The sequence below is a fragment of the Muscardinus avellanarius genome (genome assembly GCF_963383645.1).
Source record: "Muscardinus avellanarius genome assembly, chromosome: 15".
In the NCBI taxonomy this organism is placed as follows: domain Eukaryota; kingdom Metazoa; phylum Chordata; class Mammalia; order Rodentia; family Gliridae; genus Muscardinus; species Muscardinus avellanarius.
In genome coordinates this window covers 84,802,418-84,816,322 of record NC_137801.1, presented here as the reverse complement: position 1 = coordinate 84,816,322, position 13,905 = coordinate 84,802,418, and the positions used below count along the sequence as shown (strand labels likewise).

At 53.0% G+C, this 13,905-nt stretch overlaps 1 protein-coding gene across 2 annotated transcripts in view; it reads right to left on the bottom strand.

Annotated features, from left to right (window-relative positions):
- The window catches only part of TBC1D8 (TBC1 domain family member 8), a gene marked incomplete at both ends in the record, with an annotated part of 113,862 nt that overhangs the window by 8,955 nt on the left and 91,002 nt on the right, over positions 1–13,905 (bottom strand). For both annotated transcript variants that reach the window (XM_080711514.1, XM_080711515.1), the window contains 9 exons: positions 890–955; positions 1,388–1,628; positions 5,760–5,828; positions 6,772–6,870; positions 6,994–7,123; positions 9,353–9,638; positions 11,045–11,162; positions 11,871–12,085; positions 13,186–13,336. In XM_080711514.1, coding sequence (XP_080567640.1) covers positions 890–955; positions 1,388–1,628; positions 5,760–5,828; positions 6,772–6,870; positions 6,994–7,123; positions 9,353–9,638; positions 11,045–11,162; positions 11,871–12,085; positions 13,186–13,336 — 1,375 coding nt within the window. The remainder of the gene's footprint in view (positions 1–889; positions 956–1,387; positions 1,629–5,759; positions 5,829–6,771; positions 6,871–6,993; positions 7,124–9,352; positions 9,639–11,044; positions 11,163–11,870; positions 12,086–13,185; positions 13,337–13,905) is intronic.

Sequence of the window (13,905 nt, the reverse complement as noted above, 5' to 3'; positions counted from 1 at the left end):
CTGAGTGACATTAGCCCGATTCCGAAGGTCAAAGGTGGTGTTTTCTCCTATGCGGAGGCTACAGAGAAAACAGGAAACCTAAGGGACTTTAAATAACGTGGAGAGTTCTGTGGAGGAGGGCCGGGGGAGAGCACTGGGGGGTCAGGAGGAGGAGGACTGAGGAAACAGCTCAGATATTACTACAGCAGGCAGGGCGTGGTGGGCCCTCGTCATCCCAGCACTCGGGAGGCTGAGCCTGGAGGATCTTGGTTTGCGGCCAGCCTCAGCTACTTAGTGAGGCCCTTTGCAACTCAGTGAGACCCTGTTTCAAAATAAAGGATAAAAAATCATAGGGCTGGGGGTGTAGCTCGGAGGTCGAATGCCCCTGGGTTCCATCCCCAGTACTGGGGGGGGCACTAAAGCAAATGTGAAGGTTTCACCACCAAAGTCCCTCACACAGTGAGGTGGGAGTGGAGGGAGGTGGCCCAGAGCTGTGTGCACACACTTTGCATCACGATGAAGCCCACTCTCACGTATAACTTCAATGCACTAATAAAAAAAAAGGGATAAGGTACAAGCCGTTCAAAAACAAGGCGGCCGGGTCTTAGGTCTCGCTCCCTGCATGTCCCACAGGCCAGAGGCTCTCAGACCCAGCGGGTCAGCACTGCAGGCTGCACTGAGCGACCTGCTGGGACAGCCCTCCGGCGATTCCGAGGTGCCCAGGAGCGGCCATTCCTGCCCTAGCTCAACACCAAACAGTGCTTGAGATCTGTGATTTGAAACCCCGAACTAGAAACACTTGTAGCCCTGAGTCTGCGTGAAATTCCAAGAGAAAACTTGGGTGTTGCGCCCAAGGCTGATCTTGCGCTGAAACCAAACACGGCCCGGTGTGTAGCTCGGACGTTCTTACCTGGAGGAATGTGAAGCCTATATAACAATTTAATCTTCTCGTTCATTTCTCCATTATACATGATATCTGTAAAAATAAATAAAAGAGAAAGACTGACCGGATGCACATTGATTACAACACACCCTGGAAGAGGAAGGACTCCGGGTTCACCGCGCCTCACCCCACAACCCCCCATGCCCGCTCGGTGGCTGGCGGCTGCTGAGAAGCTGACCTCCAGAATGTCGTCCGGCCTCTGCCTTTTGGGAGATTTTACTTTTATGGACCAAGGTTAGGTACGGCTCCCAGCATGCCCACAGCCTGGAGGCCAAGCTGATGAAGGGCCGTACTTGGAGTCCAGCCCTCTCCCCTCCACAGGTCCCCTGCCGTGGGATTCAGGGACCACAAAGCCACGCCAAGTGGGTCGCAAGCGCACTGCCTGGCGTCACCTGCCTGTCACACTTCATCCTCCACTCACAGAAAAGCCCACGTGCGCTGCCAGCCAGGGACCCACGGCCATACCCAGGCAGCTCACGAAGGCCTTGAACTCCAGCAGCTGGTCCATGTTGTCGTCCAGGAGCCTGAAGGTGCGCTCGGCAAGGATCTCCGTGTGCGCCCCGCAGGTCCACGGCGAGACCAGCTGGAACAGGTGGGCGAACTGGCGGCCGTCGATGCGGTACTGCTCGGCGTAGGGCCGGCTGGGGTCGTGGCGCAGGGCCCCCGGCCGCGGCTGCTCCCAGTAACAGCTCATCATGTGCTCCCTCTTAAACGGGGAGAGAAGGAAGAGCCGTGAGGGCCAGGCTGCGCGCCCCACAGTCAGCCCAGCCGGCTGTGCTGCACCCCTCTCATCTCAGCCGCTCAGGAGGCTGAGGGAGGAGGATCACGAGACCGAGGCCAATGTGGGCAACTTAGCAAGACTCAAAAAAAGGAAGCCAACATGGCCCCTCTCCTCCTCCTGTGCTTGTAAATCACTGCTTCCTGCAGAAGCCACATTATGCCCCACAATACGACCAACCCAAGCAGACATGTAAAAGCATTTGTGATCTTAATGGAGGTGAATAGAAAAGGGCCGAGGTAAACCGAGCGTGCTGGTGCACGCTTGTAATCCCAGGACTTGGGAGGCTGAGACAGGAGGATCGCAGGTTCACGGCCAACCTCAGCAACTCAGTGAGGCCTCCACAACTTAGTGAAACCCTGTTTCAAAATAAAGAATAAAAAATAGGACTGGGGGTGTAACTCAGATATGAAATACCCCTAGGCTCCATCCCCTAGGACCACAAAAAAACCAGAAACTAAAATAAATTAAAAACCAGAGGCCGGGCGTGGTGGCGCATGCCTGTAACCCCCACGCTTGGGAGGCTGAGACAGGAGGATCGCGTAGGTTCAAAGCCAGCCGCACTGGCTTAAGAGACCCTGTTTCTAAAAACACAAAAGTATAAAAAATAGGTCTGGGAGTGTAGCCCGGAGGTAGAAGGGCTTCCAGGAACCCCAGTACCACCAATAAAATTAAATTAAATTAAAAATAAAAATAAAAAAATAAAAACCGGGCATGGCCACACACCCGTAATCCTAGTACTTGAGAAGCTGAGACAGGAGGATCACAGATTTGAGGACAGCCTAAACAACTTAGACGCTCAAGCAACCTAGCAAAATAAAAAGGGCTGGGGAAGCTCAGAGGAGGAATGCCCCTGGGCTCAATCCCTAGTACCACATACACACTAAAGTCTTTAAACTCTCCATGATATCAAATGCTAAGCGAGTGTGGGGAAATGAGCCCTCTTAGACACCATCAGTGGAATTACAACATGAAAAATAAGAACTATTTTAGCAGTATCGATTAAAATTTGGTATGTCTTCCACACCCCCAAAATGCCACCCTCCCTCAGGAACCCATCCTACAAAGATAACGACACTGAGTCCAGATAAAGCCGAGAGCGCTCGACACAGCGCTGGGCAGCAAAGCCTGGACGTGATGTAACGGATGGGGCACGTCACCCGGCTGAGAAGTCCATGCTGTAAGATCCACTGCAAAAACCACCACAAACCATGGCGTGTAACACCATCTCACGTCCTATGGGGCAGAGTGGGGGTGTGAGGTATCCACTGTGTGCATGTGTGTACTTACGGGGGTGTGTGTCCACTGTGCACCTAGAGGGGGCGTGAGGGTGTTCACCGTGCACCTACAGGGGGTGTGAGGGTGTCCACCGTGCACCTACAGGTGGCGTGAGGGTGTCCACCGTGCACCTACAGGGGGTGTGAGGGTGTCCACCGTGCACCCACAGGCGGCGTGAGGGTGTCCACGGTGCACCTAGAGGGGGCGTGAGGGTGTCCACCGAGCACTTAGGGGAGGGTGTCCACCGTGCATCTAGGGGGGGAAACGTTAGGGTGTCTACTGTGCACCTACAGGGGGCGTGAGGGTGTCCACCATGCACCTAGAGGGGGGGTGTGAGGGTGTCCACTGAGCACCTACAGGGATGTGAGGGTGTCCACCGTGTACCTACAGGGGTGTGAGGGTGTCCACCGTGCACCTACGGGGGGGTGTGAGGGTGTCCACTGAGCACCTAGAGGGGGCATGAGGGTGTCCACCGTGCACCTAGATGGGGGGTGTGAGGGTGTCCACCGTGCACCTACAGAGGGGGCGTGAGGGTGTCCACCGTGCACCTACGGGGGGGGGGGGGTGAGGGTGTCCACCATGTGAGCAGTAATCACCTGTAAACACAGGATCTCAAGGTGGCAACATAAGGCCCTTCAGTCTGTTGCTAAAGGCTGATTGTTTAAATGGCCGAAGGAGGAACATAGTGTCTCTTTTGGTTACATTCTGAAAGCAAAAGTCTTATGCTGAAAGAGAAGAAACCAAAACAGTAGGAAGAGACGGATCCCCTCTGGGGCAGAGTAGCCAGCGCGGGCACTGGACGGCGATGATCACGGTAGCGCCTGTCTGTGGAAGCCAGAGCAGGCCTCCGGGAGAGCTTTACGGGCACCCTACTTGGAAGGACAGGATTAATCAGCAGCTGTTTTCGATCTGAGAAATTGCAACATCCTGCATCTGGGTTTATGCAATCTAAAGGATGTCTTTAAACGCACAATAAAAACTTGTATCTAGTACCGACCACTCTTTCCTTCTCTAATGGCAAGAGTACAGAAGTCAGAGCCGTCTACATGTTTACATAACGGTGCAGCCCAGGCTTCGGGAAGGACAGACGCTCAGAATGTCCTCCTATGGTGAACCCGTATTTATAAAGCAGCGCAAAGGCCAGGCGTGGTGATGCAGGCCCGCAATCCCCGGACTTGGTAGGGTGAGACAGGAGGATCACAGGTTCGAAGCCAGCCTCAGCACTTAACGACACCCATTTACTTTCTGGGTGTCTAAGCTTATGATAGAATGCCTCTGGGTTCAATTCCTGGTACCAAAAAACAAACAAACAAAAAAAAAAAAAAAAAAAAAAAAAAAACCCCAACCACATAAGGGTATTTCTGTGTGTACCTCTTCTTGAGAAAGTGAAATTCTGATTCGTAAGATAAGAGACGCACGTAAAGCCCCACCCAAGTAGCGGACATTACATCTCACAGGGCTCGAACACGATTTCGGAATGTTATGACATACAGAGCCAGACCATCAAAGCCAGGGAGATCCCGCACGGGCGGGCCTGTGGGCCGGGAGCGTCCTGAGGCTGCCGGCGGGACAGGGCGGCGCCTCGGCTCCGATGGTGGGACCAGACAGACCGCCCCGCCATCTTACTAAAATGTCCCTTGGAATTACATTTTCAAAGTTATCTTGTATTTGGTGTGTTTGTGGTTATGCCTTATATAACTGAAAGGTTTGTAGGAATAATTACAAATAGGAAAATAAATTTAAGTACCAACCACAACATTCATCTTTCATGGAAAAGACAGCTACAAAACCATTTTCTTTTTTGTGTGTGGTACTGGAGATTGAAAACAAGGTATTCTACCTCCGAGCTATACCACCAGCCTGATTTTATTTTTATTTTGAAACAGGGTCTGACTAGGTTGATGAGAATCTCGGTACTTGCTGAGGCTGTCCTCAAACCTGCGATCCTCCTGTCTGAGCCTCCCGAGTACTAGGATTACAAGCATGCACCACTACATTTGACTGACCATTTTCCTTAAATATTCCTTCCTATGAAAGACCAACGATCTGCTCGGTACATAACACGCTATTTATTTATACTACTTTATTGTAAAGTCGCACTATATAAATTTGGGTTTGTGATCAAACTTATGTTCTCAAATTGAGAAAAGTAAGTATTTAAATTAAAAATAAGAAAAAAAAATCCCCTTAATTTGTTTCTGTGTGTGTGTGTGTGTGTGTGTTGCTTGGGGATTGAACACCCTGAGTTGTTTAACTGAGCTATACCTCCAGCCCTATTTTTTTCTCTTTTTTTGGCAGTACTGGGGATGGAACCCAGGGCATTCTACCTCTGAGCTACATACCCAGCCCTATTTTTTTTTCTTTATTTTGAAACAGGGTCTCACTGAGTTGCAAAGAGCCTCCCTAAGTAGCTGAGGCTATCCACGAAATGCAATCCTCCTCTCAGCCTCCCGAATGCTGGGATTACAAGCGTGCGCCCCATGCCCGGACTTTCCTGGACTCTCAGTGAGAACCTTGCTTAGAGCGCAGTGTGCGATCAGCGAGGACCAGCTCAAGGCCCGAGTCCTCCCCGCGGCACCATCACACCAGCCCGCGGGGCGCCGTGGGGGGAAGCCCAGCTCCTCCGTCCCCAGCTCCCCTGGGTCCCAGGGAGGATTGATGCTGTTTAAGCCGAGACATTGATCTGCTCAGAGTGGGGGAGGAGGACAGGCTTCTCAGGCAAAGCCGCCCGGCCTCTGCCCGCCGAGGGTGCGCACGCATCCCGGGAAGGCTGCGCCATACCTTAAACAGGTCGTAGAGCTCCTCCAGGTCCTCGGGAAGGATCGAGACTTCTGGGATAACCACGCGGAGCTGAAGGAAAGAGACGGTGATGGGGTGAACCGGAGACAGAGCAGAGCGCAGGCAGAAGGGCGCCGGCTGCCCTCGCGAGGCGGCGCCAGCACAGCAGCGCGCTCCTCCCGACACAAAGCTCGCCTCGCAGTTTTCCAAGTGTTTTGCCTTCATCGTCTTTCCAATTCACACAGGACAAAAGCACTTAGTGCAAACAGAAGTTGAAAAGCTAGTGGAGACCCAGCTCGGGTGGGAAGACCCTCCTGAAGGCCCACCGACAACCGCAAGCCAAGCTCTTCACGTGCTGTAAGTCACCTCGCCCTGCAGAAGGCTTAGCCCACTTTACAGGCTGGGGAAACTGAGGCTCCCAGTAGATAATCTGCGCACGCTCTGACTCCAACACCCATGCCGTGTCTACGCTATGTCACTCCTGGGTCTGTCTGTGGTTCTGGGGATGGAACCCAGGGGCAATCAACCTCCGAGTTACACCCCCAGCCCTATGTTTTATTCTTTATTTTGAAACAGCATCTCACTGAGTTGCAAAGGGCCTCACGAGGTAGCCGAGGCTGTCCTCAAACTGCAATCATTCTGTCTCAGCCTCCCAAGTACTGGGATTACAAGCTTATGCCACCACACCTGGCTCCAATTTTTTATTATTTTGAAACAGGGTCTGAGTTGCAAAGGGCCTAAGCAGCTGAGGCTGTCCACACACCGTAATCTTCCTGTCTCAGCCTCCCAGATGCTGGCATCACAAGCTTGCGCCATGCTGGGCTCTTATTCATTTTGAATCAATGTCTAAGTTGTGTAGAGCCTAAGTAGCTGAGGCTGGCATGAGTCTGCATCCTCCTGTCTCCGCCTCCCAAATACTGGGGTTACAAGCGTGCACCACCACGCCCGGCTCCTGGGAAGTTCATAGTTCAACACGAGAGGCCTCCCGGGCCTCCCGGGTTAGGCCCCCGCTCACCACGTTCTGCTTGGTGGTGTCCTCGTGACCTTGGAGGACCCTGATTCTGTGCTTGCAGCGCAGGTGTTCAATCTGCTCCACAGACTGGTCTCCAAATTTCTGCAGGAACACACAGGACCGCTCACCTGGAATCCCCGCTGTGCCCAGACAGAGCGAACAGAAGGACCCAGGCGTCCACCCTCCACGTCTACCGCCCAGACAGGCTCCCCAGGGCGCCCCTACCTCATAGGAATCCCGGATCAGGTCGGCGATGTCAGTCACAGGGTGGGGCTCCTGGTCGTCGGAGAAGAAGGCATGGTGGCTGCCAATTGGGGGGCCCGGGCTGTCTTCATTTTTAATGTGGTCTAGAAACCTAAGCACACACCCCCAGTCAGAGCTCACTACTGCCCTCGCCTGGCGACACACAGTACCATGGCCTTCCTGGGGAGGGCAGGGCTCGCAGGAGACAGTCAGGGCCCGAGGGCAGAGTGCAGTGGCCACGGTCAGAGCAAAGGACAGCTGCTCCTAAGGCCAGGCAGGTCAGCGAGCTCTGCGAGGAGTCTCTGGGGCCCGACGCTCTCCAGAGCAGATTATGGGCATGTATACAATTTTAAGATCACTTTGTGTGTGAGTGTGCCAGGGTCATTCTACAAGTATGACTGACACACTTGTGTAATCTTACGGGATTACAAGCATGCGCCACCACGCCCTGCTCATTTTTTAGAAAGGGTCCCGCTAAGTTGCTGACACAATCCTCAAACCTGCAATCCTCCTTCTCAGCCTCCCGGGTTCGGGGACTGGGAGCCTGCCCAACCCTGCCTGGCTGCAAAACAACGCTTGGTCACTCGCCCGGCCCCGGGCTTCTCAGAGCTGGCCTCTAGTGCCCCCTAGTGTGACTTTCCTTTCACTACAGCTCACAGCCCCGCACAGAGCACCTAAAGCCTCCAGTTGGTGCCTGAGGTTGGAACTTCCTGGTGTCCTCGCCCCTCTTCAAAGCCGCTGAGAGGCTGAGACTCAAGACATTTCATCTGGCCCAGCCCGGTGGCACAAACCTGTAAATCCCACTACTTTGGAGGTCAAGAGAGGAGGACTGAAAGTTCAAGGCCAGCCTCAGCAGTTTAGCAAAGATCTTGTTTCAAAATTAAAAATCAAGCCGGGCGTGGTGGCGCACACTTGTAATCCCAGCATTTGGGAGGCTGAGACGGGAAGATGGCGGTTCGTGGACAGCCTCAGCTACTTAGATCCTCTGCAACTTAGTTTTGACCCTGTTTCAAAATAAAGACTAAGATAAAAACATGGCAGAGGGTGTAGCTTGGAGGTCAAATGCCCCTGGGTTCCATCCCCAGACCCGCAAAAAATAAATAAGTAAATAAATAAATAAATAGAATAAAATAAACATCAGTCAGGCAGGTGGCACATGCTTTATAACCTCAGTACTTTGAGGCTGAGACAGAGGGATCGCAGGTTTGCGGCCAGCCTCAGCTACTAAGTGAGGCCCTCCACAACTTAGTGAGACCCTGTTTCAAAATGAAGAATAAAAAATAGGGTTAGAGGTATAGCTCAGAGGTAGAATGCCTCTGAGTTCACTCCCCAGTACCGCAAAAAAAAAAAAAAAAAAAAAAAAATCAGCTGGGCATGGCAGCACATGCTTGTAATCCCAGTACTTTGGGAGGCTGAGACAGGAGGATCCCAGGTTCGCGGCCAGCCTCAGCTACTTAAGTGAGGCCCTCCACAACTTAGTGAGACCCTGTTTCAAAATAAAGAATAAAAAATAAGGCTGGGGGGGTCCCCAGTATTGCAAAAAAAGAAGAAAATTAAAAATAAAATATTACTGGGGGCATAACTCAGAAACAGAATGCCCCTGGGTTCCACACCTAGTATAAAAATAAGCCAGGTAGTGTGGCGCATGTTTGGGAGGCTGAGACAGGGGGATCGCAGGTTTGCAGCCAGCCTCAGCAACTTAGTAAGGTCCTTTGCAACTGAGACTATTTATTTATTTTTATTTATTTTGGTGGTACTAGGGGTGGAACCCAGTGGCTTTCTACCTCCGGGCTATACTCCCAGGCCTATTTTATATTTTATTTGGAAACAGGGTCTCACTAAGTTGCTGAGAGCCTCACTGAGTAGCTGAGGCTGGCCTCGAACCTGCGCGATCCTCCTGTCTCCGCCTCCCAAGCGCGGGGATGACAAGCGTGCGCCACCACGCCCGGCTGCAACTGAGACTATTTAAGAATAATTTTTAAAAATGAAGCTGGGGCCGGGCGTGGTGGCACGCGCTTACTGTAATCCCTGCGCTTAGGAGGCGAGAGAGGAGGACCGCGCTGGCTTAAGAGACCCTGTTTCCAAATAAAAATATAAAATGGGTCTGGGAGTGTAGCCCAGAGGTAGAAGGGTTTCCAGGAACCCCAGTACCACCAAAAAGAAAAAAAAAAAAAAGAGGCTGGGGGTGTGGTTTGGAGGTAGAATGCCGCTGGGTTCCATCCCCAGTACCCCCACACACACTTAGCCTTAGAGGAAAGCACCCGGAGCCCGCCCTCCAGCCACACACACGGTCCCGTGGTCTCCGGGCCCCAGCACCTGCTCCCAGCCCAGCCGGCCCCACCTGCTGAGGACCATCAGGGCCTGGCCGTCGTCCTTGGTGGTGCACAGCTCCTCCGCGCTGGCCTCAAGCACGGCCAGCCCCAGCTGAAAGACGGCTTTTATCCCGTCGTAGAAGAAGCAATCCACCACGTGCACGGCGCTCTCCAGGGGCATGGTGCTGAGGAACAGAGTCAGGAACCACGAGAGCGAGATGGACGCCAGGGTGGAGAGGTCGGTCACGTGCTCCGCCAGCTCCGGCAGCTGCTCCCTGATGAGCTCCTCGAAGACGGACTGGTCCACCTGGGCCCCTGCGGAAGGAGGCCGCAGTGCAGGGCGGGAGCAGCCCGCCTCCGAGTTACCCCGAGCTGGGCACGGTGGCGCACACTTGTAATCCCAGGACTCGGGAGGCTGAGGCAGGGGAATCACAGGTTCGAACCCAGCCTTGGCAACTTAGCAAGGCTCTCCGTAACCTAGTGAGAACCTGTTTTCTGGCTGAGCGTAGTGGCGCACACTTGTAATCCCAGCATTCGGAAGGCTGAAACAGGAGGATCTTGGTTTGCGGACAAACGCAGCTACTTAGTGATGCCCTTTGCAACTCAGTGAGACCCTGTTTCAAAATAAAGAATAAAAAAAGGGCTGGGGATGTAGCTTGAAGGTAGAATGTCCCTGGGTTCCATCCCCATCTCGCAAAGAGGGGGAGAGAGAGAGACACAGACAGGGAGAGAACCTGTTTCCAAATAAGAAACAAAATCAGGTATGGGGTAATGGGGTATAGGTATAGCTTGGAGGTAGAATGTCTCCCAGTTCTTCCCAAAACCCCTCCCCAAAAATAAAGTTACCCTGAAATTAAGTTACTGAGATGTTCCAAACAAGAAAAAGGTTTGAGTCCAAAAAAAGAACCCACACTTAGTTCCTTGATTCTTTGGTAATAGGTAAAGGATAGTATTATTTAAAAAGTGTTCCATCGAGCCAGGCGTGGTGGTGCACACTTGTAATCCCAGTATTCGGGAGGCTGAGACTGGAGGATCGCGTTTGGCAGACAGCCTCAGTTACGTAGTGAGGCCTTCTGCAACTCAATAAGACCCGGTATCAAAATAAAGAATAAAAAATAGGGTAGGGGGTGTAGCTTGGAGGTCGAATGCCCCTGGGTTCCATCCCCAGATCCACAAAAAAAGAAGAAAAAAAAAAGCGTTCTATCAAGCCGGGCGTGGTGGCACTCACTTGCATTCCGGAGGATGAGACAGAATGATCACTGTTTGCAGACAGCCACAGCTACTTAGTGAGGCCCTCTGCACTTTAGTGAGACCATGTTTCAAAATAAAGAAAAAAACATAGGGCTGGGGGTGTAGCTCGGAAGGAGAATGCTTCTGGGTTCTATCCCCAGTACCACAAGGAAGGAAGGAAGGAAGGAAGGAAGGAAGGAAGGAAGGAAGGAAGGAAGAGGGGAAGGAGGGAGGGGGGGAAGGAAGGAAGGAAAGGGAGGGAGGGTGGGCGGGCTGGGGGTGAGACTGGCTGCAAACTGTGATCCTCCTGTCTCAGCCTCCCAAATGTTGGGATTAATCAAGAGGTGTTTGCATCAGGAACTCATTGCTAGACAAGTACGGAGAATTTCCCAGGTCACTTGTGCAGATTGAATAGTCGAACCCTGTTTGTACAGGGAGCAGCGGAGCGGGCAGAGGGACTTCACAGGACGAGGGAGGAAGGGGTGGCTTACCGATCACGCGGTGGTTGAAGTAATCGGGCAGCATGCGTTCGCACACGGCGACCAGCAGCCAAAAGGCCTCCTCCTCTTTGGCGTACAGCAGCAGCACGGAGCTCAGAATGTTCATGGACTGCTCGCCGGTCACAGAGAAGACGCCGTGACCGACGGGCCTCGGGAGGCCAGCCAGGGGCGCTAAGAACACACAGCCGGGGCTGGGGGGCTCCGCGGCAGGCTCTCCCCCTCACACCAGGCCCTGTGCTCCATCCCCAGCACCACACCCCAAAACACAATCATGAGTTAAGATTTTGCAGGTAAGCTGGGCGTGGTGGTGCACGCTTGTCATCCCAGCATCTGGGAGGCTGAGAAGAAGGATCCAGGTTCACAAGAGCCTCAGCTACTTAGTGAGGCCCTATTCCAAAATAAAGAATAAAAGACAGGGCTGGGGGTATAGCTCAGAGGTAGAATGCCCCTGGGTTCCATCCCCAGTGCAAAAAAAAAAAAAAAGATAAAAATAGCAATCCCACTAATAGCTGTAACAATCTAAAAGGCCCAGTCCTCCCATCCATCCATCTTGGCTGGGTTTGCAGGTGAAGTAGAGAGGAAGTCGGCCCCGCCCGTCCCCGTGGCAGCTCTGCGGCACCTTCCCTCTGTCCCCAGGCCCTGGGAATGCCCAAGTCCGGAAGCCCCTGGGCTAACTGACCACACGCCCATGCTGCCCCTCACCCGAACCTGCTCCACCCCCTAGGGAAGGGACCAAGCTCCCCCTTCACAGGCCAAGAGAAGGAACCGACACCCGGGCAGATCCAGGGAGGCAGAACACGGGCGCCCGCTGCTTCACCTGGCAGTAGCCGATCTTGGGGTTGCGGTGGGCGTAGGCCGTCAGGACCCTCCTCAAGGCGGCGATGCCCGTTTCGTTCTGGAAGGCGGGGTGCTCCGGCAAGGAGCGGTGCAGGTCCCGCTCGATCTCCTCCGTCACCACGCAGCACCTCCCCAGGGACTCCTCCACCAGGGTCCCGTAGTAACCGGGGTGCGAGGCAAGATCCGTCACTGCATCTGGGGGTTTGAGGGCAAGGTTTCAGGGAGGAAGGATGCCCCGGGCAGGCAGAAGCATCACTGCAGGGAGAGGGTCCGTCACGCCAGGGGCCCAGAGGAGTCTTTGTCACACACAGAAGGCCATGATAAACTTTGGGAGACCACACACGGAGGGCTTTGTTTATACCATGTGGCCAAGTTCAGAAACAAAACCAAAAAATTTTAAAAAAGTAGCTCTCATGAACGCATGCTGCCCAGTTACTTCAAAGAGAACAAGAGGTCACGTTAAAAATTACTTTAAAGCCAGGCATGGCAGCGCACGACTGTAATCCCAGTACTTGGGAGACAGGAGGATCACAGGTTCGAACCCAGCCTCAGCAACTTAGTGAGATCCTGTTTCAAAATAAAATATAAAATGCTGAGGTTGTGGCCCAGTGGTAGTGTACTTGCCTAGCATGCACAAGGCCATAGGTTCAATCCTCAACACTGCAAGCAAAAAAATAAATAAATAAAACTCATGACTCAAAATAAAAAATAAAAATAGTGCTGGGATTGTAGCTTGGAGGGACAATAGCCTAGGACTCGCTCCCCAGTGCCACAAAAAAATTAAAAATGAATAAAAATAAATTAAACACCAGGTGCGATGGCATATACTTGTAATCCCAGCATTTGGGAGGCTGAGACGGGAGGATCGTGGCTCGTGGACAGCCTCAGCTACTACTTAGTGAGGCCCTTTGCAACTCAGTGAGACCCTGTTTCAAAATAAAGAATACAAAATAGAGCTAAAGGTATGCTCAGAAATAGAATGTCTCTGGGTTCCATCCCCAGTACCACAAAAATAAATAAATTCTCAGCATGCTGGGACTCGCACAGCTTCAAGGAGGGGAGGTCACTTTGCCAGGATCTCACATCTACCGAGAAGGTACCGCAGCCCAGAGGCCTCGGGAGACCTGCCCACACCCCGCGGCTAATGCAGGAAGGCTTCTGGAGTCTCTGGCCACAAATCAATAGCAATACCCCAAAGACGGATGACCTGGTCTGCACGTACACCGCTCCCACGGGGGCCTGCTCCCGCGTCACACCAAAAGTGACACTAGGCCCCAAGACACCGGAACACTGACCCGAGAACAGGAGCCAGAGCCGTCCGCGCAAGGATTCGGGGATCCCCATGGCCACCAGCTTCCGGATCTTCTCAGTACGGAACATACACACGGTCCTGCCGTACTCCGCAAAGTGGTCGTTCCACAGACTGAGTTTTATCTGTTCCCGGGACTGGAAATGGAGCCAAGTAGAAATGGATAAAACACACATATCCCACCCACCACCGCGGTCCCCCCACGACTCAGAAATAGTCACCAACCGTGACAGCAAGGGCCGCCAGGTTGCCCAGGCGAGCAGCACTGGGCCAGCCCTCCTGAGTTGAGAGCCCAGCGGGAGCAGTCACACAAATAAAATGCCACTTCCTTGGCTAGCTGATGTTAAAAAAAATAATATGTCCATTTAAATATTAAAGTGGCAGCTGGGCGTGGTGGCGCACACTTGTAATCCCAGCATTCGGGAGGCTGAAACTGGGATGGTGGTTCGAGGACAGCCTCAGCTACTTAGTGAGGCCCTTCGCAACTCAGCGAGTCCCCGTTTTAAAATAAATAATTAAAAATAGGGCTAGAGGTGGAGCTCAGAGGTAGAATGCCCCTGGGGTCCATCCCTAGTACTCCAAATAAACACCAAAGCGGCCCACTGGATCGGAGGGCGAGGCAAGGCTGGGGGACATTAGGGGTCGCTTCCTTGGGGTGCAGACGTGAAGGCATTCCAGCTCACTTGGAGGGCAGCACGGAGCAAAA